Raw genomic sequence first — 27,092 nt, 5'->3', positions numbered from 1 at the left:
TATGGAATGATTGCATTTATTGGACACCAGGGGGAGGGAGAGACAGAAGGACGGAGAGAGTGATAGAGCCAGAGAGAGGGAGAGAGCAAGAGAGAGAGCGAGAGAGAATGAGAGTGAGAGAGCCAGAGAGAGGGAGAGAGCAAGAGAGAGAGAGCGAGAGAGAATGAGAGAGCGAGAGAGCAAGAGAGAGAGAGAGAGCGAGAGAGAATGAGAGTGAGAGAGCCAGAGAGAGTGAGAGAGCCAGAGAGAGTGATAGAGCCAGAGAGAGTGAGAGAGCCAGAGAGAGTGAGAGCCAGAGAGAGTGAGAGCCAGAGAGAGTGATAGAGCCAGAGAGAGAGAGAGTGAGAGCCAGAGAGAGAGTGAAGCCAGAGAGAGTGAGAGAGCCAAGAGAGCCAGAGAGAGTGATAGAGCCAGAGAGAGTGAGAGCCAGAGAGTGAGAGCCAGAGAGAGTGATGAGAGTGAGAGAGCCAGAGAGTGTGAGAGCCAGAGAGAGAGAGCCAGAGAGAGTGATAGAGCCAGAGAGAGTGATAGAGCCAGAGAGAGTGAGAGAGCCAGAGAGAGTGAGAGAGAGAGAGAGTGAGAGAGCCAGAGAGAGTGAGAGAGCCAGAGAGAGTGATAGAGCCAGAGAGAGTGAGAGAGCCAGAGAGAGTGATAGAGCCAGAGAGAGTGATAGAGCCAGAGAGAGTGATAGAGCCAGAGAGAGTGATAGAGAGAGAGAGAGAGAGAAAGATCACTACTGATCACTACCTCACCTATCACTAACCCTCTGATCACCAGAGAGCGAGAGAGAGAGAGCGAGAGAGAATGAGAGAGCGAGAGAGAATGAGAGTGAGAGAGCCAGAGAGAGGGAGAGAGCAAGAGAGAGAGAGCGAGAGAGAATGAGAGTGAGAGAGCCAGAGAGAGTGAGAGCCAGAGTGATGAGAGCCAGAGAGAGTGATAGAGCCAGAGAGAGTGATAGAGCCAGAGAGAGTGATAGAGCCAGAGAGAGTGATAGAGCCAGAGAGAGTGATGAGCCAGAGAGAGAGAGAGAGAAAGATCACTACTGATCACTACCTCACCTATCACTAACCCTCTGATCACCACCTCACCTAGTTACTGCCTCTCTTCCTTCCTCTACCCCGTCTCTTACCCCCTCACCCGATTACTTGGCCTTCCATTCATTCTTCATTCACTAACGTATACCCCCTTTCAACACTCTTCCTCTCCTCCTATAGATCACTTGTAGAGGAGCTGTAACCGGCTGGTGTGGCAGTTGTTTCTACTGATCTTCCCATCGGGCTGATAGAGGTTGGAGGAGTTGGAGAATGATGGAGGGAGGGAGTGGTTGTCTGAGGTGGGGTTGGGGTACCCCGGTGGGGGAATGAGGGATTTGGGGTCATTCGAGGGGACAGGGAGAAGGGGCGTGCTGTGGTTCTGGTTGACTGTGGAGGGTCGTCTTCGGGAGCGGAGGGCTTGTCGCTCCACCAGCTGGTTTCGCAGCTCTGACACCCTCTCTTCTTTCTGTGATTGAGAGAAAAGAGAGAGAGAGAGAGAGAGAGAGAGGGTGGTGGAGAGAGAGAGAGAGGGTGGAGGAGAGAGAGAGAGAGAGAGAGAGAGAGAGAGAGAGGGGTGGAGGAGAGAGAGAGAGAGAGAGAGGGGTGGAGGAGAGAGAGAGAGGGGGTGGAGAGAGAGAGAGAGAGAGAGAGAGAGGAGAGCGAGAGAAAGAAAGAAGAGAGAGGGGGAGGAGAGAGAAAGAAAGAGAGAGAGAGAGGGGGAGGGAGAGAAGGAGAGAAGAAAGAAAGAAGAGAGAGAGAGAGAGAGAGAGAGAGAGAAGAGAGTGAGAGAGAGAAAGAGAGAAGAGAGAGAGAGTGAGAGAGAGAGAGAGTGAGGAGAGAGAGAGAGAGAGAGAGAGAAGAGTGTGAGAGAGAGAAGAGGGTGAGAGAGAGAAGAGAGTAGAGAGAGAAGAGAGAGAAGAGTAGAGAGTGTGTAATATTCAAAGTTAATGATGACCTATCTTTAATCAGGTTGATGTTTATTGTCAGAAGTGTTGCACTGGAGGCAGAACTCAAGGGGCCAGCTGCAAAGTCAAAATTGTCTGTATCGTAAAAACGAATTAGAATATAAAATGAGTTTTTATATCTTAATTTAAGGTTACGGTAAGGCATTAGGTTTAGCAATGTGGTTAAGGTTAGGGTTAAAATAGGGTTGTATGACTTTGTGGGTATGCCAGATAGTGACCACCATGCAGAGATTGCTCCAGTACATGAGTCGACTCAATAAATTATAACCTGCTATCCTTTAACTAGGGCAAGGAGTTGTTCTGACCATATGATCTGACTAGGCAAAGCTCTGGTCTCTACTCATCAACCTACTGTATACCCTAACTGATCCTATACCTACTGTATACCATAACTGATCCTATACCTACTGTATACCCTAACTGATCCTATACCTACTGTATACCCTAACTGATCCTATACCTACTGTATACCATAACTGATCCTATACCTACTGTATACCCTAACTGATCCTATACCTACTGTATAACATAACTGATCCTATACCTACTGTATACTACTGTATACCCTAACTGATCCTATACCTACTGTATACTACTGTATACCCTAACTGATCCTATACCTACTGTATACTCTAACTGATCCTATACCTACTGTATACTCTAACTGATCCTATACCTACTGTATACTCTAACTGATCCTATACCTACTGTATACTCTAACTGATCCTATACCTACTGTATACTCTAACTGATCCTATACCTACTGTATACTACTGTATACCCTAACTGATCCTATACCTACTGTATACCCTAACTGATCCTATACCTACTGTATAACATAACTGATCCTATACCTACTGTATACTGTATACCCTAACTGATCCTATACCCTATACCTACTGATCCTATACCTACTGTATACCTAACTGATCCTATACCTACCTACTGATCCTATACCCTGTATACCATAACTGATCCTATACCTACTGTATACCATAACTGATCCTATACCTACTGTATACCATAACTGATCCTATACCTACCTAACTGATCCTACCTACTGTATACCCTAACTGATCCTATACCTACTGTATAACCTAACTGATCCTATACCTACTGTATACCCTAACTGATCCTATACCTACTGTATACCCTAACTGATCCTATACCTACTGTATAACATAACTGATCCTATACCTACTGTATACCATAACTGATCCTATACCTACTGTATAACATAACTGATCCTATACCTACTGTATACCCTAACTGATCCTATACCTACTGTATAACATAACTGATCCTATACCTACTGTATACCATAACTGATCCTATACCTACTGTATACCATAACTGATCCTATACCTACTGTATAACATAACTGATCCTATACCTACTGTATAACATAACTGATCCTATACCTACTGTATAACATAACTGATCCTATACCTACTGTATATACCTACTGTATAACTGATCCTGATCCTACTGATCCTATACCTACTGTATACCTAACTGATCCTAACCTACTGTATACCCTAACTGATCCTATACCTACTGTATACCCTAACTGATCCTATACCTACTGTATACCCTAACTGATCCTATACCTACTGTATACTACTGTATACTCTAACTGATCCTATACCTACTGTATACTACTGTATACCCTAACTGATCCTATACCTACTGTATACTACTGTATACCCTAACTGATCCTATACCTACTGTATACTCTAACTGATCCTATACCTACTGTATACCATAACTGATCCTATACCTACTGTATACTCTAACTGATCCTATACCTACTGTATACTCTAACTGATCCTATACCTACTGTATACTCTAACTGATCCTATACCTACTGTATACCCTAACTGATCCTATACCTACTGTATACTCTAACTGATCCTATACCTACTGTATACTCTAACTGATCCTATACCTACTGTATACTCTAACTGATCCTATACCTACTGTATACTCTAACTGATCCTATACCTACTGTATACCTAACTGATCCTATACCTACTGTATACCATAACTGATCCTATACCTACTGTATAACATAACTGATCCTATACCTACTGTATACTCTAACTGATCCTATACCTACTGTATACCATAACTGATCCTATACCTACTGTATACCCTAACTGATCCTATACCTACTGTATACCCTAACTGATCCTATACCTACTGTATACCCTAACTGATCCTATACCTACTGTATACCCTAACTGATCCTATACCTACTGTATACTACTGTATACTCTAACTGATCCTATACCTACTGTATACCCTAACTGATCCTATACCTACTGTATACCCTAACTGATCCTATACCTACTCTATACCTAACTGATCCTATACCTACTATACCTACTGTACCTACTGTAACTATAACTGATCCTATACCTACTGTATACCCTAACTGATCCTATACCTACTGTATACTGATCCTAACTGATCCTATACCTACTGTATACCCTAATCCTATACCTACTGTATACCTAACTGATCCTATACCTACTGTATACCATAACTGATCCTATACCTACTGTATACCCATAACTGATCCTATACCTACTGTATACCCTAACTGATCCTATACCTACTGTATACCTGTATAACTGATCCTATACCTACTGTATACCTAACTGATCCTATACCTACTGTATAACATAACTGATCCTATACTGTATACCATAACTGATCCTATACCCCTAACTGATCCTATACCTACTGTATACCCTAACTGATCCTATACCTACTGTATAACATAACTGATCCTATACCTACTGTATACCATAACTGATCCTATACCTACTGTATACCCTAACTGATCCTATACCTACTGTATACCCTAACTGATCCTATACCTACTGTATAACATAACTGATCCTATACCTACTGTATACCATAACTGATCCTATACCTACTGTATACCATAACTGATCCTATACCTACTGTATAACATAACTGATCCTATACCTACTGTATAACATAACTGATCCTATACCTACTGTATAACATAACTGATCCTATACCTACTGTATAACATAACTGATCCTATACCTACTGTATACTCTAACTGATCCTATACCTACTGTATACTACTGTATACCCTAACTGATCCTATACCTACTGTATACCCTAACTGATCCTATACCTACTGTATACCCTAACTGATCCTGTACCTACTGTATACCCTAACTGATCCTATACCTACTGTATACTACTGTATACTCTAACTGATCCTATACCTAACTGATCCTATACCTACTGTATACTACTGTATACCATAACTGATCCTATACCTAACTGATCCTATACCTACTGTATACCTAACTGATCCTATACCTACTGTATACTAACTGATCCTATACCTACTGTATACCATAACTATCCTATACTAACTGATCCTAACTATCCTATATACTGTATAACTAACTGATCCTATACCTACTGTATACCCTAACTGATCCTATACCTACTGTATACCCTAACTGATCCTATACCTACTGTATACCCTAACTGATCCTATACCTACTGTATACCCTAACTGATCCTATACCTACTGTATACCATAACTGATCCTATACCTACTGTATACCCTAACTGATCCTATACCTACTGTATACTCTAACTGATCCTATACCTACTGTATACCTAACTGATCCTATACCCTACTATACCTAACTGATCCTATATACCTAACTGTATACCTACTGTATACTCTAACTGATCCTATACCTACTGTATACTGTATACCCTAACTGATCCTATACCTACTGTATATCCTATACCTACTGTAACTAACTGATCCTATACCTACTGTATACTCTAACTGATCCTATACCTACTGTATACCTAACTGATCCTATACCTACTGTAACTGATCCTATACCTACTATACCCTGATCCTGTATATACCTACTGTATACCCTAACTGATCCTATACCCTGTATATAACTGATCCTATACCTACTGTATACCCTAACTGATCCTATACATAACCTACTGTATACCTAACTGATCCTATACCTACTGTATACCCTAACTGATCCTATACCTACTGTATACCCTAACTGATCCTATACCTACTGTATACCCTAACTGATCCTATACCTACTGTATACCCTAACTGATCCTATACCTACTGTATACCCTAACTGATCCTATACCTACTGTATACTACTGTATACCCTAACTGATCCTATACCTACTGTATACTCTAACTGATCCTATACCTACTGTATACCATAACTGATCCTATACCTACTGTATACTCTAACTGATCCTATACCTACTGTATACTCTAACTGATCCTATACCTACTGTATACCCTAACTGATCCTATACCTACTGTATACCCTAACTGATCCTATACCTACTGTATACCATAACTGATCCTATACCTACTGTATAACATAACTGATCCTATACCTACTGTATACCCTAACTGATCCTATACCTACTGTATACCCTAACTGATCCTATACCTACTGTATAACATAACTGATCCTATACCTACTGTATACTCTAACTGATCCTATACCTACTGTATACTCTAACTGATCCTATACCCACTGTATACCCTAACTGATCCTATACCCACTGTATACCCTAACTGATCCTATACCTACTGTATACCATAACTGATCCTATACCCACTGTATACCCTAACTGATCCTATACCTACTGTATACCCTAACTGATCCTATACCTACTGTATACTCTAACTGATCCTATACCTACTGTATACCATAACTGATCCTATACCTACTGTATACCATAACTGATCCTATACCTACTGTATACCCTAACTGATCCTATGCCTACTGTATACCTACTGTATAACATAACTGATCCTGTACCTCCTGAATGATCTTCTGAAGTTCCTTATTCTCTCTCTCCAGCTGTCTGGACTTCTCCTCATCGTTGTTGTTGGTGGATGAGCCCTGTGTCTTCACGGTCTCCTGGGTGTCTGACTGCCACTCCCCTCGGGTGATCAGACGACGCATCTACAGTATCACCATGGAGATAAACAATCTGTACTGAAACATCTACAGTATCACCATGGAGACAAACAATCTGTACTGAAACATCTACAGAGTACTACCATAGAGATAAACAATCTGTACTGAAACATCTACAGTATCACCATGGAGACAAACAATCTGTACTGAAACATCTACAGTATCACCATGGAGACAAACAATCTGTACTGAAACATCTACAGTATCACCATAGAGACAAACAATCTGTACTGAAACATCTACAGTATCACCATAGAGACAAACAATCTGTACTGAACCATTTACAGAGTACTACCATAGAAATGCATACACAGTGCTTGAATTGAGCTGGTGCTCACTGGTACACAATATGTTAACACAGGTACTGTAACAGACAGACTGTAGTTACTGACTGAAGCTGTTACTGTACCACAGAGACAGACTGTCATTCTACCTTGGGGACAAAGAGCACCACCAGGGTGATGTAGACGGAGAAGACGATGGCCAGGGAGGCGAAGGCAAACGAGGCGTCCTGCTGCGAGGACAAGATCATGGTGACAGGAGCCGTGATCATACACAACACCTGTAGGGAGGATGGGGGAGAGATAGAGGGGAGAGACATAGAGTGAGACAGAGGAAGGGGTAGGAGGAGAGAGATAGATGGAGTGAGAGAGAGAGAGAGAGAGAGAGAGAGAGGAATGAAAAATGGGAGTGTGAAAAATGAGGGAAGAGAGACAGGACAGAGAGGGGGACAGTAATCGATACATATTGACCAACAGTCATCTCTCCTCCAAAACCTGCAAAATCTCATCCAGACTGGCAAATGGAAAAACTAACCCTGCCGTTAAACTGATGCGATTATTTTCTCTGTCGAGTCATTAATCACAGCGGACAGGTCACAGAAGGAAAGGACGACAATCTCAGGGTACAAATACAATCCACAGTGCACCCTATTCCATATAGAGGCCTGGTAACAAATAGTAGTGCACAATACATTGGGAATAGGATGCCATTTGGGAAGCAAATTTAAATTCTTCCAGAATTGTTCCAATTAATTTCACCTTGATTCCTCCTTGGTCTCATTTCCTATTTTTCCCCTCCACTTGTTATTTTTTTAGGGGGGGGGGGGAGGAGCTGATTAGCCCTGACTGCTCCCCTTTGATTCATCTTTAATTAATTTGATCGTCTTCATTTAGTTCCAGAAATGAGCAGGTGGGCACCTCTCTTTGCTCCCATTCTTGTAGGGTCTACGATAAATAGATGTGAGTGCCTGGCCACTTCAGCAGATGGTGGTGGTGGTGGTGGAATCAGTCTCATTAGTTTTTACATAGAAGGGGGATCACTGGGACACCATTCATCACAAGGCCAGAGAGAGAGCGAGAGAGAGAGAGAGAGAGAGAGCGAGAGAGAGAGAGAGAGAGAGAGAGAGAGAGAGAGAGAGAGAGAGAGAGAGAGAGAGAGAGAGAGAGAGAGAGAGAGAGAGAGAGGGAGAGCGAGAGAGAGCGAGAGAGAGCGAGAGAGACAGAGAGAGAGAGAGAGAGCGACACAGAGAGAGCGAGAGACACAGAGAGAGAGAGACAGAGAGAGAGAGAGAGAGAGAGAGCGACACAGAGAGAGAGAGAGAGACAGAGAGAGAGAGAGACACAGAGAGAGAGAGAGAGCGAGAGAGAGCGAGAGAGAGAGAGAAAGCGAGAGAGAGAGAAAGCGAGAGAGAGAAAGCGAGAGAGAGAGAGAGAGAGACACAGAGAGAGAGAGAAAGCGAGAGAGAGAGAGGAGAACAGGATTCTCTTCTCCATTTTCTCTCCAGCGCCAATTTGCAATTCTCTCAGTCAGCTTGAGCTTAAATTGGGTTCAATACATAATGGGTAATCCTCGGAGATGAATTAAAATACAACGATGGAAATTGGAAAACAGGAAATCCGCCATAGAGGGGACAACACTCTTGATGAAAATGCTGTGTCACCGCCGCGGTGCAGTTCTGAACTGGCACGAGGGACAGTGGTTTTCTATGTCCAGACTCAATACCAAACAGTGAACGACCACACTTAAGTCTTCCAAATTGGCACACATGTTAGAAGTATTTATTTTGTATTTTTTTGCATTTATTTTTTGTTTTAGGACAGAAACGGTTGTGGTAATAGAGAGATAAATATGAGTCGTTCTTTGAAGATCACTGGAGGAGGAGAATGTCTGTCGAGAGGGATTCACACAGTACAGGCCAGATTAAACCCTCCAGAGACATGAATCTCTCTCTCTCTCTCTCTTCTCTCTTCTCTCTCTACGATGTTACAGTAGAGGGATAGATGGTTAGACAGACACACACACACACACACAAAACACAGAAGACCTGACGTGTGACTTTATTCCCCCTGATGAGGAAGGGAAGAGGCCCTAGTTACTACCTTCTACCGCCCATCCTCTCTGCTGCCTCTCCTCTGTTGTCTGTTAACAGATACTGTACATCACAACACACACAGCACATAGGGTGCACACACACACACACACACACACAGTGTCCATGCATACAGCGTCATGGCTGTGCTGTCATTTAGGACAGCTCCCATGCTGAAATCCCCACTAGCCAGCTCCAGCTCCTCATTAGGGGTGAGCGGTAGGGCTGGAGTTGAGCAGAGCCACAGGGGACCACCAAGGACAGAGAGCCAGGCATTGTCACAGCATTAAACAAAGGGTGGGGGGAGAGAGAGAGAGAGTCATGGAGAAAGAGAGAGAGAGAGAGAGAGACAGAGCGAAGACAAGAGCAAGAGAGAGAGATACAAGAGAGCACAGTGGTCGTTGATCTTCTATGTTGATATAGACACTGGCCAAAGACACACTCAGACACAGAAAGACTTACTGAGACGTTGTAGATGGCCATGCCCACAGCACGGTGGTCGTTGATCTTCTCTGTTGATATAGACTTGGTCTCATAAGCCAGAAAAATCCCAAGGAGCAGCAGCAAGCCCTTATAACCATACACCACCCCTAGGGAGAGAGATATATATATATATATATAACCATACACCACCCCTAGGGAGATATATATATATATAACCATACACCACCCCTAGGGAGAGAGAGATATATATATATATAACCATACACCACCCCTAGGGAGAGAGAGATATATATATATATAACCATACACCACCCCTAGGGAGAGAGAGATATATATATAACCATACACCACCCCTAGGGAGAGGGAGATATATATATATATATATAACCATAAACAACCCCTAGGGAGAGGGAGATATATATATATATAACCATACACCACCCCTAGGGAGAGAGAGATATATATATATAACCATACACCACCCCTAGGGAGAGAGAGAGATATATATATATAACCATACACCACCCCTAGGGAGGGAGATATATATATATATATCTAACCATACACCACCCCTAGGGAGGGAGAGAGATATATATATATATAACCATACACCACCCCTAGGGAGAGATATATATATATATATATATATAACCATACACCACCCCTAGGGAGGGAGAGAGATATATATATATATAACCATACACCACCCCTAGGGAGAGAGAGATATATATATATATAACCATACACCACCCCTAGGGAGGGAGAGATATATATATATATAACCATACACCACCCCAAGGGAGGGAGATATATATATATATATAACCATACACCACCCCTAGGGAGGGAGAGAGATATATATATATATATATAACCATACACCACCCCTAGGGAGGGAGAGATATATATATATATAACCATACACCACCCCTAGGGAGGGAGAGATATATATATATATAGATATAACCATACACCACCCCTAGGGAGGGAGAGAGATAAATAAATATATATATATATAGATATAACCATACACCACCCCTAGGGAGGAGAAGAGATATATATATATATAACCATACACCACCCCTAGGGAGGGAGATATATATATATATATATATATAACCATACACCACCCCTAGGGAGGGAGAGAGATAAAATATAATATATATATATATATATATATATAACCATACACCACCCCTAGGGAGGGAGAGATATATATATATAGATATAACCATACACCACCCCTAGGGAGGGAGAGAGATAAATAAATATATATATATATATATATATATATATATATATATATATATATATATATATATATAACCATACACCACCCCTAGGGAGGGAGAGAGAGATAAATAAATATGTATATATAGATATAACCATACACCACCCCTAGGGAGGAGAAGAGAGATTTATATATATATATATATAACCATACACCACCCCTAGGGAGGGAGATATATATATATATATATATATATATATAACCATACACCACCCCTAGGGAGAGAGAGAGATATATATATATATATAACCATACACCACCCATAGGGAGGGAGAGAGAGATATATATAACCATACACCACCCCTAGGGAGGAGAAGAGAGATATATATATATATATAACCATACACCACCCCTAGGGAGGGAGAGAGAGATATATATATATATAAGCATACACCACCCCTAGGGAGGGAGAGAGATATATATATATAACCATACACCACCCCTAGGGAGGGAGAGAGATATATATATATATAACCATACACCACCCCTAGGGAGGGAGAGAGAGAGAGATATATATAACCATACACCACCCCTAGGGAGAGAGAGATATATGTATATAACCATACACCACCCCTAGGGAGAGAGAGATATATATATATATAACCATACACCACCCCTAGGGAGAGAGAGATATATGTATATAACCATACACCACCCCTAGGGGAGAGAGATATATATATATATAACCATACACCACCCCTAGGGAGAGAGAGATATATATATATAACCATACACCACCCCTAGGGAGAGAGAGATATATATATATATAACCATACACCACCCCTAGGGAGAGAGATATATATATATATAACCATACACCACCCCTAGGGAGGGGAGAGATATATATATATATAACCATACACCACCCCTAGGGAGGGAGAGAGATATATATATATATAATCATACACTACCCCTAGGGAGAGAGATATATATATATAACCATACACCACCCCTAGGGAGGAGAAGAGATATATATATATAACCATACACCACCCCTAGGGGAGAGAGATATATATATATAACCATACACCACCCCTAGGGGAGGAGAGATATATATATATAACCATACACCACCCCTAGGGAGGGAGATATATATATATATATATCTAACCATACACCACCCCTAGGGGGGGAGAGATATATATATATAACCATACACCACCCCTAGGGAGGAGATATATATATATATATATATATAACCATACACCACCCCTAGGGAGGGGAGATATATATATATATATATATAACCATACACCACCCCTAGGGAGGGAGATATATATATATATATACCCCTATATATATATATAACCATACACCACCCCTAGGGAGGGAGATATATATATATATATATATATATATATAACCATACACCACCCCTAGGGAGGGAGAGAGATATATATATATATATAACCATACACCACCCCTAGGGAGGAGAAGAGATATATATATATAACCATACACCACCCCTAGGGAGGGAGATATAGATATATATATATAACCATACACCACCCCTAGGGAGGGAGATATCTATATAACCATACACCACCCCTAGGGAGGGAGAGAGATATATATATATATAACCATACACCACCCCTAGGGAGGGAGAGAGAGATATAGCTATATAACCATACACCACCCCTAGGGAGGGAGAGAGATATATATATATATAACCATACACCACCCCTAGGGAGGGAGAGAGAGATATATATATAACCACACACCACCCCTAGGGAGGGAGAGAGATATAGATATATATAACCATACACCACCCCTAGGGAGGGAGAGATAGATATATATAACCATACACCACCCCTAGAGAGATATATATATATAACCATACACCACCCCTAGGGAGTGAGAGAGAGAGAGATATATATAACCATACACCACCCCTAGGGAGGGAGAGAGAGATATATATATATATAACCATACACCACCCCTAGGGAGAGATATATATATATAACCATACACCACCCCTAGGGAGGGGAGAGAGAGAGATATGTATAACCATACACCACCCCTAGGGAGGGAGAGATATATATATATATAACCATACACCACCCCTAGGGAGAGAGAGATATATGTATATAACCATACACCACCCCTAGGGAGAGAGAGATATATATATATATAACCATACACCACCCCTAGGGAGAGAGAGATATATATATATAACAATACACCACCCCTAGGGAGAGAGAGATATATATATATATAACCATACACCACCCCTAGGGAGAGAGATATATATATATATAACCATACACCACCCCTAGGGAGGGAGAGATATATATATATATATAACCATACACCACCCCTAGGGAGAGAGATATATATATATATAACCATACACCACCCCTAGGGAGGGAGAGAGAGATATATATAACCATACACCACCCCTAGGGAGGGAGATATATATATATATCTAACCATACACCACCCCTAGGGAGGGAGAGAGATATATATATATAACCATACACCACCCCTAGGGAGAGAGATATATATATATATATATAACCATACACCACCCCTAGGGAGAGAGATATATTATATATATAACCATACACCACCCCTAGGGAGAGAGAGATATATATATATATATATAACCATACACCACCCCTAGGGAGGGAGATATATATATATATATCTAACCATACACCACCCCTAGGGAGGGAGAGAGAGATATATATATATAACCATACACCACCCCTAGGAAGGGAGAGAGATAAATATATATATATAACCATACACCACCCCTAGGGAGGGAGATATATATATATATATATATATATATATAACCATACACCACCCCTAGGGAGGGAGAGAGAGATATATATAACCATACACCACCCCTAGGGAGGGAGAGAGATATATATATATAACCATACACCACCCCTAGGGAGGGAGAGAGATATATATATATATATAACCATACACCACCCCTAGGGAGGGAGAGAGATATATATATATATATAACCATACACCACCCCTAGGGAGGGAGAGAGAGATGTATATAACCATATACCACCCCTAGGGAGGGAGAGAGATATATATATATATAACCATATACCACCCCTAGGGAGGGAGAGAGAGATATATATAACCATACACCACCCCTAGGGAGGGAGGGAGAGAGGGCGGGAAAGAAAGAAAGAAAGAAAGAAAGAAAGAGAGAAAGAAAGAAAGAAGGAACATTTATTCAATCGGTTTTTAGTATTCAATGCACTAGCAGTAGCTCCAGCACAGGTCTAATGACCAAGGTAAGATGATTGACAGATGGGTTTAATGTACAGGAGTAGTCTCCCCCCTCTCTCTCTCTCTCTCTCTCCCTCCCTCCCTCCCTCCCTCCCCTCCCTCCCCTCCTCCCCTCCCTCCCTCACTCCCTCACTCCCCCTCCCTCCCTCCCCTCCCTCCCTCCCCCTCCTCCCCTCCCTCCCTCCCTCCCTCACTCCCTCACTCCCCTCCCTCCCTCCCCTCCTCCCCTCCCTCCCTCACTCCCCTCCCTCCCTTCCTCCCCTCACTCTGCTCCCTCCCCTCACTCCGCTCCCTCCCTCCCCCTCCCTCACTCCCCTCCCTCCCTCCCCTCCTCCCTCCCTCCCTCCCCTCACTCTGCTCCCTCCCCTCACTCCGCTCTCTCCCTCCCTCCCTCCCTCACTCCCCTCCCTCCCTCCCCTCCTCCCTCCCCTCCCTCGCTCCCTCCCTCCCTCCCCTCCCTCCCTCCCTCCCCTCCCTCTCCCTCCCTCCCTCCCTCACTCCCCTCCCTCCCTCCCTCCCTCCCTCCCTCCCTCCCCTCCCTCCCTCCCCCTCCTCCCTCCCTCCCTCCCTCCCCCTCCCTCCCCTCCCTCCCTCCCCTCCCTCCCTCCCTCCCTCCCTCCCCTCCCTCCCTCCCTCCCTCCTCCTCCTCCCTCCCTCCCTCCCCCTCCCTCCCTCCCTCCTCCCTCCCTCCCCTCACTCTGCTCCCTCCCCTCACTCCGCTCCCTCCCTCCCTCCCTCCCTCCCTCCCTCCCTCCCTCACTCCCCTCCCTCCCTCCCCCCTCCCTCCCCTCCCTCCTTCCTTACCAAGCCAAGTATTCATCTTGTCTGAGCTGCAGTGTTCCAGCAGAGGTTGGATCAGAACATCCAGGTCTCCTTTAGGGGCCTCTCTCACAAACTTCTACTCAGACAAATAGAAGAATAATAATATTTCCCTCAACTTACTGTACTTTAAATATCAGACGCATAAAACAGGAATAAACAGTAATAGTACAGGTTCAATTCTGATTTACTTTCCTCCCTCTATTCAGCCACGGTTTTATAGATTAATGGAAAAACTAAGAGAGGGATATCTTTAAGGCTACTGCACTATTGTCATGTTTACAGTATACACATGCCTCGTGGACACATACTATATCCTTAGGTCGATAATGAACACACACACATACCAGTCAAAAAGTTTAAGTTTAATTCACACCTACACACACAAGTTTTTTTTTTTTTTTTTATACTATTTTCTACATTGTAGAATAATAGTGAAGACATCAAAACTATAAAATAACAAACATGGAATCCTGTAGTAACCCCAAAAAAGTGTTAAATAAATCTAAATATATTTTAGATTTTAGATTCTTCAAAGTAGCCACCCTTTGCCTTGATGACAGCTTTGCACACTCTTGGCATTCTCTCAACCAGCTTCATGAGGATGGCTTTTCCAACAGTCTTGAAGGAGTTCCCACATATGCTGAGCACTTGTTGGCTGATTTTCCTTGACTCTGTGGTCCAACTCATCCCAAACCATCTCAACTGGGTTGAGGTCAGGTGATTGTGGAGGCTAGGTCATCTGATGCAGCACTCCATCACTCTCCTTCTTGGTCAAATAGCTCTTACACAGCCTGGAGGTGTGTGTTGGGTCATTGTCCTGTTGAAAAACAAATGATATTCCCACTAAGCCCAAATCAGATGGGATGACGTATTGCTGCAGAATGCTGTGGTAACCATGCAGGTTAAGTGTGCCTTGAATTTGAAACAAATCACCGACAGTGTCACCAGCAAAGCACCATCACACCATCACACCTCCTCCATGCTTCACTGTGGGAACCAAACATGCGGAGATCATCTGTTCAACTACTCTACGTCTCACAAAGACACAGAGGTTGGAACCAAACATCTCAAATTTGAATTCATCAGACCAATGTACAGATTTCCACTGATTTCCACATTTCCTGGTTTCTTGGCCCAATCAAGTCTCTTGTTCTTATTTGTGTCCTTTAGTAATGGTTTCTTTGTAGCAATTCGACCATGAAGGCTTGATTCACACAGTCTCCTCTGAACAGTTGATGTTGAGATGTGTCTGTTACTTGAACTCTGTGAAGAGTTTATTTGGGCTGCAATTTCTGAGGCTGGTGACTCTAATGAACGTATCCTCTGCATTAGAGGTAATGCTGGGTCCTGTGGCGGTCCTCATGAGAGAGGTAACTCTAATGAACGTATCCTCTGCATTAGAGGTAATGCTGGGTCATCCGTCCCTGTGGCGGTCCTCATGAGGGACAGTTTCAACATAGAGCTTGACATTTTCCGGATAAACTGACCTTTATGTCTTAATGTAATGGTGGACTGTCATTTCTCTTTGCATATTTCAGCTGTTCTTGCTATAATATGGACTTGTTTTTTTATCAAATAGGGTTATGTTCTGTATACCAACACTACCTTGTCACAACACAACTGATTGGCTCAAACACATTAAGAAGGAAAGAAAATAGACAAATGAACTTTTAACAAGGCACACCTGTTAATTGAAATGCATTCCAGGTGACTACCTCATGAAGCTGGTTGAGAGAATGCCAAGAGTGTGCAAAGCTGTCATCAAGGCAAAGGGTGGTTACTTTGAAGAATCTAAAATCTAAAATATATTTTTTAGCAATTTTTGGTTACTACATGATTCCAAATGTGTTATTTTCTCAGTGTTCATGTCTTCACTATTATTCTACAATGTATAAAAAAGCAAAAAAGCAAAAAAGCAAAACCCTGTCATGAGTATGTGTGTCAAGTTTTGACTGGTAGTGTATATATACACATTTTTATAGATTAATTTTTATAGATTCATTATAGATTCACTATAGATTCATTATAGATTCACTATAGATTCACTATAGATTCACTATAGATTCACTATAGCCACGTACAGATTATCCAGAGCATTGATTGTAAACACATACACTCTATCCTGCCCATTGTAGTTGAGGTATGATTACAATATTCTTTATATGGACCACCTTTTCTCTCATCCTTATATTTTAAAATATGATTTTTATAAATTCACAATAAACTCATTCTTTGACTAATCTTGATATAGTAAGGAGCTAATCGATGCTGATGCATCTCCGAAAACAAACAGGAAGAGACCAGCAAAGAGGAGAGAGAGAGGACGAAGAGAGGAGCCATCAAGATAGAGAGAGAACAAAAGCGAGAGAGAAGAGAGGAGCCATCGAGATAGAGAGAGAACGAAAGCGAGAGAGAAGAAGAGAGAAGAGAGGAGCCATCGAGATAAAGAGAGAACGAAAGCGAGAGAGAAGAAGAGAGAAGAGAGGAGCCATCGAGATAGAGAGAGAGCGAAAGCGAGAGAAGAAGAGAGAAGCCATCGAGATAGAGAGAGAGAAAGAGGAGGACATTGAGACATTGAGTCATGACTCATACCTCCACAGTGACGTGTAGAGGATCCACTATTTGCCAGATCATGAGTGACAGGACGTCAATGACCAGCAGCACCCCCACGGTGGCGTAGAGTTTCCACGGCTCCAGGTGCTGCAAGGAATCATGGGATACAGGAGGACTTGTCAGTTAGGCCGTGTCTTAAATGACACCTTATTGGCTCCATAGACCACTACTTTGGTACCCTATATAGACCTGCTAAACCACCCCTCTACCTCACTAGACCACTACTTTGGTACCCTCTATAGACCTGCTAAACCACCCCTCTACCTCACTAGACCACAACTTTGGTACCCTATATAGACCTGCTAAACCACCCCTCTACTTCACTAGACCACTACTTTGGTACCCTATATAGACCTGCTAAACCACCCTCTACCTCACTAGACCTGCCCTCTACTTCACTAGACCAGCCCTCTACCTCACTAGACCACCATTTTGGTACCCTCTATAGACCTGCTAAACCACCCCTCTACCTCACTAGACCACAACTTTGGTACCCTATATAGACCTGCTAAACCACCCCTCTACTTCACTAGAGCACTACTTTGGTACCCTATATAGACCTGCTAAAACACCCCTCTACCTCACTAGACCACTACTTTGGTACCCTATATAGACCTGCTAAACCACCCCTCTACCTCACTAGACCACTACTTTGGTACCCTATATAGACCTGCTAAACCACCCCTCTACCTCACTAGACGACTTCTTTGGTACCCTATATAGACCTGCTAAACCACCCCTCTACCTCACTAGACCTGCCCTCTACCCTCACTAGACCAGCCCTCTACCTCACTAGACCACTCCTCTAGACCACCCCTCTACCTCACAAGACCACCCCTCTAGACCACCCCTCTACCCCACTAGACCACTCCTCTAGACCACCCCTCTACCTCACAAGACCACCCCTCTAGACCACCCCTCTACCCCACTAGACCACTCCTCTAGACCACCCCTCTACCTCACTAGACCACCCCTCTACCTCACTAGAACACCCCTCTAAACCACCCCTCTACCTCACTAGACCACTCCTCTAGGCCACCCCTCTACCTCACTAGATCACCCCTCTAAACCACCCCCCTCTACCTCACTAGACCACCCCTCTACCTCACTAGACCACCCCTCTAGACCACCCCTCTACCCCACTAGACCACCCCTCTACCTCACTAGACCACCCCTCTACCTCACTAGACCACCCCTCTAAACCACCCCTCTACCTCACTAGACCACCCCTCTACCTCACTAGACCACCCCTCTAGACGACCCCTCTACCTCACTAGACCACCCCTCTACCTCACTAGACCACCCCTCTACCTCACTAGACCACCCCTCTACCTCACTAGACCAGCCCTCTACCTCACTAGACCACTCCTCTAGACCACCCCTCTACCTCACTAGACCACTCCTCTAGACCACCCCTCTACCTCACTAGACCACCCCTTTACCTCATTAGACCACCCCTCTACCTCACTAGACCACTCCTCTAGGCCACCTCTCTTCCTCACTAGACCACCCCTCTAAACCACCCCTCTACCTCACTAGACCACCCCTCTACCTCACTAGACCACTCATCTAGACCACCCCTCTACCTCACTAGACCCCCTCTAGACCACTCTCTACCTCACTAGACCACTCCTCTAGACCACCCCTCTACCTCACTAGACCACCCCTCTACCTCACTAGACCACCCCTCTACCTCATTAAACCACCCCTCTACCTCACTAGACCACCCCTCTAGACCTCTCCTCTACCTCACTAGACCACCCCTCTACCTCACGAGACCACCCCTCTAAACCACCTCTCTACCTCACTAGACAACCCCTCTACCTCACTAGACCACCCCTCTAAACCACCCCTCTATCTCACTAGACCACCCCGCTACCTCACTAGACCACCCCTCTAAACCACCTCTCTACCTCACTAGACCACCCCTCTACCTCACTAGACCACCCCTCTAAACCACCCCTCTACCTCACTAGACCACCCCGCTACCTCACTAGACCACCCCTCTAGACCACCCCTCTACCTCACTAGACCACCCTCTACCTCACTAGACCACCCCTCTACCTCACTAGACCACCCCTCTACCTCACTAAACCACCCCTCTACCTCACTAGACCACCCCGCCCTCACTAGACCACCCCTCTACCTCACTAGACCACCCCTCTACCTCACTAGACCACCCCTCTACCTCACTAGACCACCCCTCTACCTCACTAAACCACCCCTCTACCTCACTAAACCACCCCCTCTACCTCACTAAACCACCCCTCTACCTCACTAGATCACCCCTCTACCTCACTAGACCACCCCTCTAAACCACCCCTCTACCTCACTAGACCACCCCTCTACCTCACTAAACCACCCCTCTGCCTCACTATACCACCCCTCTACCTCACTAAACCACCCCTCTACCTCACTAAACCACCCCTCTACCTCACTAGACCACCCCTCTAAACCACCCCTCTACCTCACTAGACCACCCCTCTACCTCACTAGACCACCCCTCTACCTCACTAGACCACCCCTCTACCTCACTAAACCACCCCTCTACCTCACTAGACCACCCCTCTACCTCACTAAACCACCCCTCTACCTCACTAGACCCCCTCTAAACCACCCCTCTACCTCACTAGACCACCCCTCTACCTCACTTGACCACCCCTCTACCTCACTATACCTCACTAAACCACCCCTCTACCTCACTAGACCACCCCTCTACCTCACTAGACCACCCCTCTACCTTACTAGACCACCCCTCTACCTCACTAGACCACCCCTCTACCTCACTAGACCACCCCTCTAAACCACCCCTCTACCTCACTAGACCACCCCTCTACCCCTCTAAACCACCCCTCTACCTCACTTGACCACCCCTCTACCTCACTATACCTCACTAAACCACCCCTCTACCTCACTAGACCACCCCTCTACCTCACTAGACCACCCCTCTACCTTACTAGACCACCCCTCTACCCCTCTAGACCACCCCTCTACCTCACTAGACCACCCCTCTAAACCACCCCTCTACCTCACTAGACCACCCCTCTACCCCTCTAAACCACCCCTCTACCTCACTAGACCACCCCTCTACCTCACTAGACTACCCCTCTACCTCACTAGACCACCCCTCTACCTCACTAGACCACCCCTCTAAACCACCTCTCTACCTTACTAGACCACCCATCTACCTCACTTAGGCCACCCCTCTAGACCACCCCTCTAGATCACCCTCTACCTCACTAGACCATCCATCTACCTCACTAGACCACCCATCTAGACCACCCCTCTACCCCTCTAGACCACCCCTCTAGACCACACATCTAGACCACCCCTCTACCCCTCTAGACCACCCCTCTACTCCTCTAGACACCCCTCTAGACCACCCCTCTACCCCTCTAGACCACCCCTCTAGACCACCCCTCTACCCCTCTAGACGCCCCCTCTATCCCATATAGTCAGTACACTACTGTTGACCAGGGATATAGTCAGTGCACTACTGTTGACCAGGGGTATAGTCAGTACACTACTGTTGATGTTGACCAGGGATATAGTCAGTACACTACTGATGACCAGGGATATAGTCAGTACACTACTGTTGACCAGGGATATAGTCAGTACACTACTGTTGACCAGGGATATAGTCAGTACACTACTGTTGACCAGTACACTACTGTTGACCAGGGGTATAGTCAGTACACTACTGTTGATGTTGACCAGGGATATAGTCAGTACACTACTGATGACCAGGGATAGTCAGTACACTACTGTTGACCAGGGATAGTCAGTACACAGTGACCAGGGATATACAGTAGTACTGTTGACCAGGGATACTGTTGACCAGGGATATAGTCAGTACACTACTGTTGACCAGGGATATCGTCAGTACACTACTGTTGACCAGGGATATAGTCAGTACACTACTGTTGACCAGGGGTGCTATATAAGGAACAGGCTGCCATTTTAGAAGCACATTTGGCTGGATGAACACAGGGGATAAAGTCCCACACCTGCATCTGTTTGGTTTGACTGTGAGGGATTAACAACGACATAAATAGACTGGAGCCTGAGCTTGACGAGAAAACAATGATCCATTACTAAGAGGCCAATTCTATCTGCCCCCAAAAGCAAACTGGTTGAACAGCACCGTTGAAATAGACAACGAGGTTGTGTCTCGACTCAACACCCACAACCAGCGCTCTATTGGCAGTACTGATGGAAAAATAAGAAATATATTTTGCGAAACCGTTTGAAACAAAAAACAAAGCAAGGAGAGACAAAGGACGAATAGCGTAAATGTGATATTGATTTTGGTGCGTTTATGCAAGAGGATTAAAGCTCTGTAGCGAATACTATTTATCACCCTCAAAGTAAGCAGAACGATAAAGAAGAGGAGGTATATGAAGTCGACACTAGATAACAAGATTTTGGAGTCAATCTTCTGTCTTTTTTAATTGTACCTTTCTTTAAATAGGCAAGTCAGTGAAGAACAAATTCTTATTTTACAATGACGGCCTAGGAACAGTGCCTTGTTCAGGAGCAGAAAGACATATTGTTACCTTGTCAGCTCAGGGATTTGATCCAGCAACCTTTTGGTTACTAGTCCAACGCTCTAACCACTAGGTTACCTGCCTCCCCCAGCTTGTTGTCTAGTAGATAACAAGATGTGTGAGTCAATCTTCTATGTAGTAGATAACAAGATGTGTGAGTCAATCTTCTACGTAGTAGATAACAGGATGTGTGAGTCAATCTTCTATGTAGTAGATAACAAGATGTGTGAGTCAAAAGATGTGTGAGTCAATCTTCTATGTAGTAGATAACAAGATGTGTGAGTCAATCTTCTATGTAGTAGATAACAAGATGTGTGAGTCAATCTTCTATGTAGTAGATAACAAGATGTGTGAGTCAATCTTCTATGTAGTAGATAACAAGATGTGTGAGTCAATCTTCTATGTAGTAGATAACAAGATGTGTGAGTCAATCTTCTACGTAGTAGATAACAAGATGTGTGAGTCAATCTTCTATGTAGTAGATAACAAGATGTGTGAGTCAATCTTCTACGTAGTAGATAACAAGATGTGTGAGTCAATCTTCTATGTAGTAGATAACAAGATGTGTGAGTCAATCTTCTACGTAGTAGATAACAGGATGTGTGAGTCAATCTTCTATGTAGTAGATAACAAGATGTGTGAGTCAATCTTCTATGTAGTAGATAACAGGATGTGTGAGTCAATCTTCTACGTAGTAGATAACAAGATGTGTGAGTCAATCTTCTATCTAGTAGATAACAGGATGTGTGAATCAATCTTCTACGTAGTAGATAACAAGATGTGTGAGTCAATCTTCTATCTAGTAGATAACAGGATGTGTGAGTCAAAAGATGTGTGAGTCAATCTTCTATGTAGTAGATAACAGGATGTGTGAGTTAATCTTCTATGTAGTAGATAACAAGATGTGAGTCAATCTTCTATGTAGTAGATAACAGGATGTGTGAGTCAATCTTCTATGTAGTAGATAACAAGATGTGAGTCAATCTTCTATGTAGTAGATAACAAGATGTGTGAGTCAAAAGATGTGTGAGTCAATCTTCTATGTAGTAGATAACAAGATGTGTGAGTCAATATTCTATGTAGTAGATAACAGGATGTGTGAGTCAATCTTCTATGTAGTAGATAACAAGATGTGTGAGTCAATCTTCTATGTAGTAGATAACAGGATGTGTGAGTCAATCTTCTATGTAGTAGATAACAAGATGTGTGAGTTAATCTTCTATGTAGTAGATAACAAGATGTGTGAGTCAATATTCTATCTAGTAGATAACAAGATGTGTGAGTCAATCTTCTATGTAGTAGATAACAAGATGTGAGTCAATCTTCTATGTAGTAGATAACAGGATGTGTGAGTCAATCTTCTATGTAGTAGATAACAAGATGTGAGTCAATATTCTATCTAGTAGATAACAAGATGTGTGAATCAATCTTCTACGTAGTAGATAACAGGATGTGTGAGTCAATCTTCTATGTAGTAGATAACAAGATGTGAGTCAATCTTGTATCTAGTAGATAACAAGATGTGTGAGTCAATCTTCTGTGTAGTAGATAACAAGTTGTGTGAGTCAAAAGATGTGTGAGTCAATCTTCTACGTAGTAGATAACAGGATGTGTGAGTCAATCTTCTATGTAGTAGATAACAGGATGTGTGAGTCAATCTTCTACCTAGTAGATAACAAGATGTGTGAGTCAATCTTCGATCTAGTAGATAACAGGATGTGTGAGTCAATCTTCTACCTAGTAGATAACAGGATGTGTGAGTCAATCTTCTATGTAGTAGATTACAAGATGTGTGAGTCAATCTTCTATCTACTAGATAACAAGATGTGTGAGTCAATCTTCTATGTAGTAGATAAAAGATGTGTGAGTCAATCTTCTATGTAGTAGATAACAAGATGTGTGAGTCAATCTTCTACGTAGTAGATAACAGGATGTGTGAGTCAATCTTCTATGTAGTAGATAACAAGATGTGTGAGTCAAAAGATGTGTGAGTCAATATTCTATGTAGTAGATAACAGGATGTGTGAGTCAATCTTCTATGTAGTAGATTACAAGATGTGTGAGTCAAAAGATGATGTGAGTCAATCTTCTATGTAGTAGATAACAAGATGTGTGAGTCAATCTTCTACAAGATGTGTGAGTAGTAGATAACAGGATGTGTGAGTCAATCTTCTATGTAGTAGATAACAAGATGTGAGTCAATCTTCTATGTAGTAGATAACAAGATGTGTGAGTCAATCTTCTACGTAGTAGATAACAGGATGTGTGAGTCAATCTTCTATGTAGTAGATAACAAGATGTGTGAGTCAATCTTCTATCTACTAGATAACAAGATGTGTGAGTCAGATATTCTTCTATGTAGTAGATAACAAGATGTGTGAGTCAATCTTCTACGTAGTAGATAACAAGATGTGAGTCAATCTTCTATGTAGTAGATAACAAGATGTGAGTCAATCTTCTATGTAGTAGATAACAAGATGTGTGAGTCAATCTTCTACGTAGTAGATAACAGGATGTGTGAGTCAATCTTCTATGTAGTAGATAACAAGATGTGTGAGTCAATCTTCTATGTAGTAGATAACAGGATGTGTGAGTCAATCTTCTATGTAGTAGATAACAAGATGTGTGAGTCAATCTTCTATGTAGTAGATAACAAGATGTGTGAGTCAAAAGATGTGTGAGTCAATCTTCTATGTAGTAGATAACAAGATGTGTGAGTCAATCTTCTATGTAGTAGATAACAAGATGTGTGAGTCAAAAGATGTGTGAGTCAATATTCTATGTAGTAGATAACAGGATGTGTGAGTCAATCTTCTACCTAGTAGATAACAAGATGTGTGAGTCAATCTTCTACGTAGTAGATAACAGGATGTGTGAGTCAATCTTCTATGTAGTAGATAAGTAAGATGTGTGAGTCAATCTTCTATGTAGTAGATAACAGGATGTGTGAGTCAATCTTCTATGTAGTAGATAACAAGATGTGTGAGTAGATAACAAGATGTGTGAGTCAATCTTCTATGTAGTAGATAACAAGATGTGTGAGTCAATCTTCTATGTAGTAGATAACAAGATGTGTGAGTCAATCTTCTATGTAGTAGATAACAAGATGTGTGAGTCAATCTTCTGTGTAGTAGATAACAAGATGTGTGAGTCAAAAGATGTGTGAGTCAATCTTCTACGTAGTAGATAACAAGATGTGTGAGTCAATCTTCTATGTAGTAGATAACAAGATGTGTGAGTCAATCTTCTACGTAGTAGATAACAAGATGTGTGAGTCAATCTTCTAAAGATGTGTGAGTCAATCTTCTATGTAGTAGATAACAAGATGTGTGAGTCAATCTTCTATGTAGTAGATAACAAGTTGTGTGAGTCAAAAGATGTGTGAGTCAATATTCTATGTAGTAGATAACAGGATGTGTGAGTCAATCTTCTACCTAGTAGATAACAAGATGTGTGAGTCAATCTTCTATCTAGTAGATAACAAGATGTGTGAGTCAATCTTCTACGTAGTAGATAACAGGATGTGTGAGTCAATCTTCTATGTAGTAGATAACAAGATGTGTGAGTCAATCTTCTATGTAGTAGATAACATGATGTGTGAGTCAATCTTCTATGTAGTAGATAACAAGATGTGTGAGTCAAAAGATGTGTGAGTCAATCTTCTATGTAGTAGATAACAAGATGTGTGAGTCAATCTTCTATCTAGTAGATAACAAGATGTGTGAGTCAATCTTCTATCTAGTAGATAACAAGATGTGTGAGTCAATCTTCGATCTAGTAGATAACAAGATGTGTGAGTCAATCTTGTATCTAGTTGTCATGACGTTGCCCTGTTGGGTGAGGTTCATGACCTCCCATAAATACCTTTCCCACTTTTCTCTCCACTCTACAGAATGGACTCTTAGAAAGCCCTTTGGTAACATAGAGAGAGTCTGGTAACATCAAAAGGTTGGGGAAAGGTGCAATATTTCTGTAATCCAACCAGTTGAATATGATGTCAGATCAGTTGTCGTCTGAGACATTATTACTGATGACAGGACAACATAAATTGTATGTTGGAAAGTCTACACATTATAGTTATCAGACTCACATGGAATTGTTGTACAATTTAAATGTTTAAATATGAAACTATTGTTGAAAATATTAAATGTAATTTTAGCTTCTAAATGAGAGAATTGTTTTCATAAGTAAACTATGCTCACTAAGTGGCCACGCCCAGGTGAACAGACATTGGTTGAGAACTATGAAACACGCCCTTCTCTCCCCCAACACAAGCCCATTGACTGAAGTCAACCTCAGTTCCCGAAGACGTGAGGATTGGTGTCCATACGTTTAAAAGGGTTAATGTCAACGTGGAGGTGATGATCACCACGCTGGAAGGATGAATTTGGACTAGACCAGCCAGAATACAACACGAGCTGAGTACTCTTATTCACTAAAAAAGTGATACATCCTAGGCGTTAAGTTTATCAGCTCAAGCTGTAAACGTACGTGGCCTAAGAAAGGACAGACAATCCTATGAGAAGACAGGATACTTCAACGTATCCACTCTACAACATTACGACCCAAAATATTCTACAAAGGACAAGGGTGATCTCTGCTGGGCAAACCAGTCTTCCATCTTCGACCCATCTATCGAAGCGCAGCTCAGTGTAAATATATATCTTGCATTTTCCTTTTCCGAATGGGTGGTTATTAGAATGCA

The 27,092-nt window shown here is 42.8% G+C and overlaps 1 protein-coding gene across 1 annotated transcript in view; it reads right to left on the bottom strand.

Annotated features, from left to right (window-relative positions):
- Positions 1-1,004: 1,004 nt before the first annotated feature.
- Positions 1,005-27,092, bottom strand: part of LOC112229197 (gamma-aminobutyric acid type B receptor subunit 1-like) — a 306,296-nt gene continuing 280,208 nt past the window's right edge. Inside the window, exons 19-24 of the mRNA XM_042310436.1 lie at positions 17,820-17,927; positions 15,210-15,303; positions 9,878-10,005; positions 7,478-7,606; positions 6,883-7,029; positions 1,005-1,500 (exon numbers count right to left, since the gene is read on the bottom strand). Coding sequence (XP_042166370.1) covers positions 1,216-1,500; positions 6,883-7,029; positions 7,478-7,606; positions 9,878-10,005; positions 15,210-15,303; positions 17,820-17,927 — 891 coding nt within the window. The 3' untranslated portion in view covers positions 1,005-1,215. The remainder of the gene's footprint in view (positions 1,501-6,882; positions 7,030-7,477; positions 7,607-9,877; positions 10,006-15,209; positions 15,304-17,819; positions 17,928-27,092) is intronic.

This window comes from Oncorhynchus tshawytscha, linkage group LG31 (genome assembly GCF_018296145.1).
Source record: "Oncorhynchus tshawytscha isolate Ot180627B linkage group LG31, Otsh_v2.0, whole genome shotgun sequence".
NCBI lineage: Eukaryota > Metazoa > Chordata > Actinopteri > Salmoniformes > Salmonidae > Oncorhynchus > Oncorhynchus tshawytscha.
The sequence above is the reverse complement of the archived record's forward strand: the minus strand, read 5'-3'. Positions and strand labels throughout refer to the sequence as shown.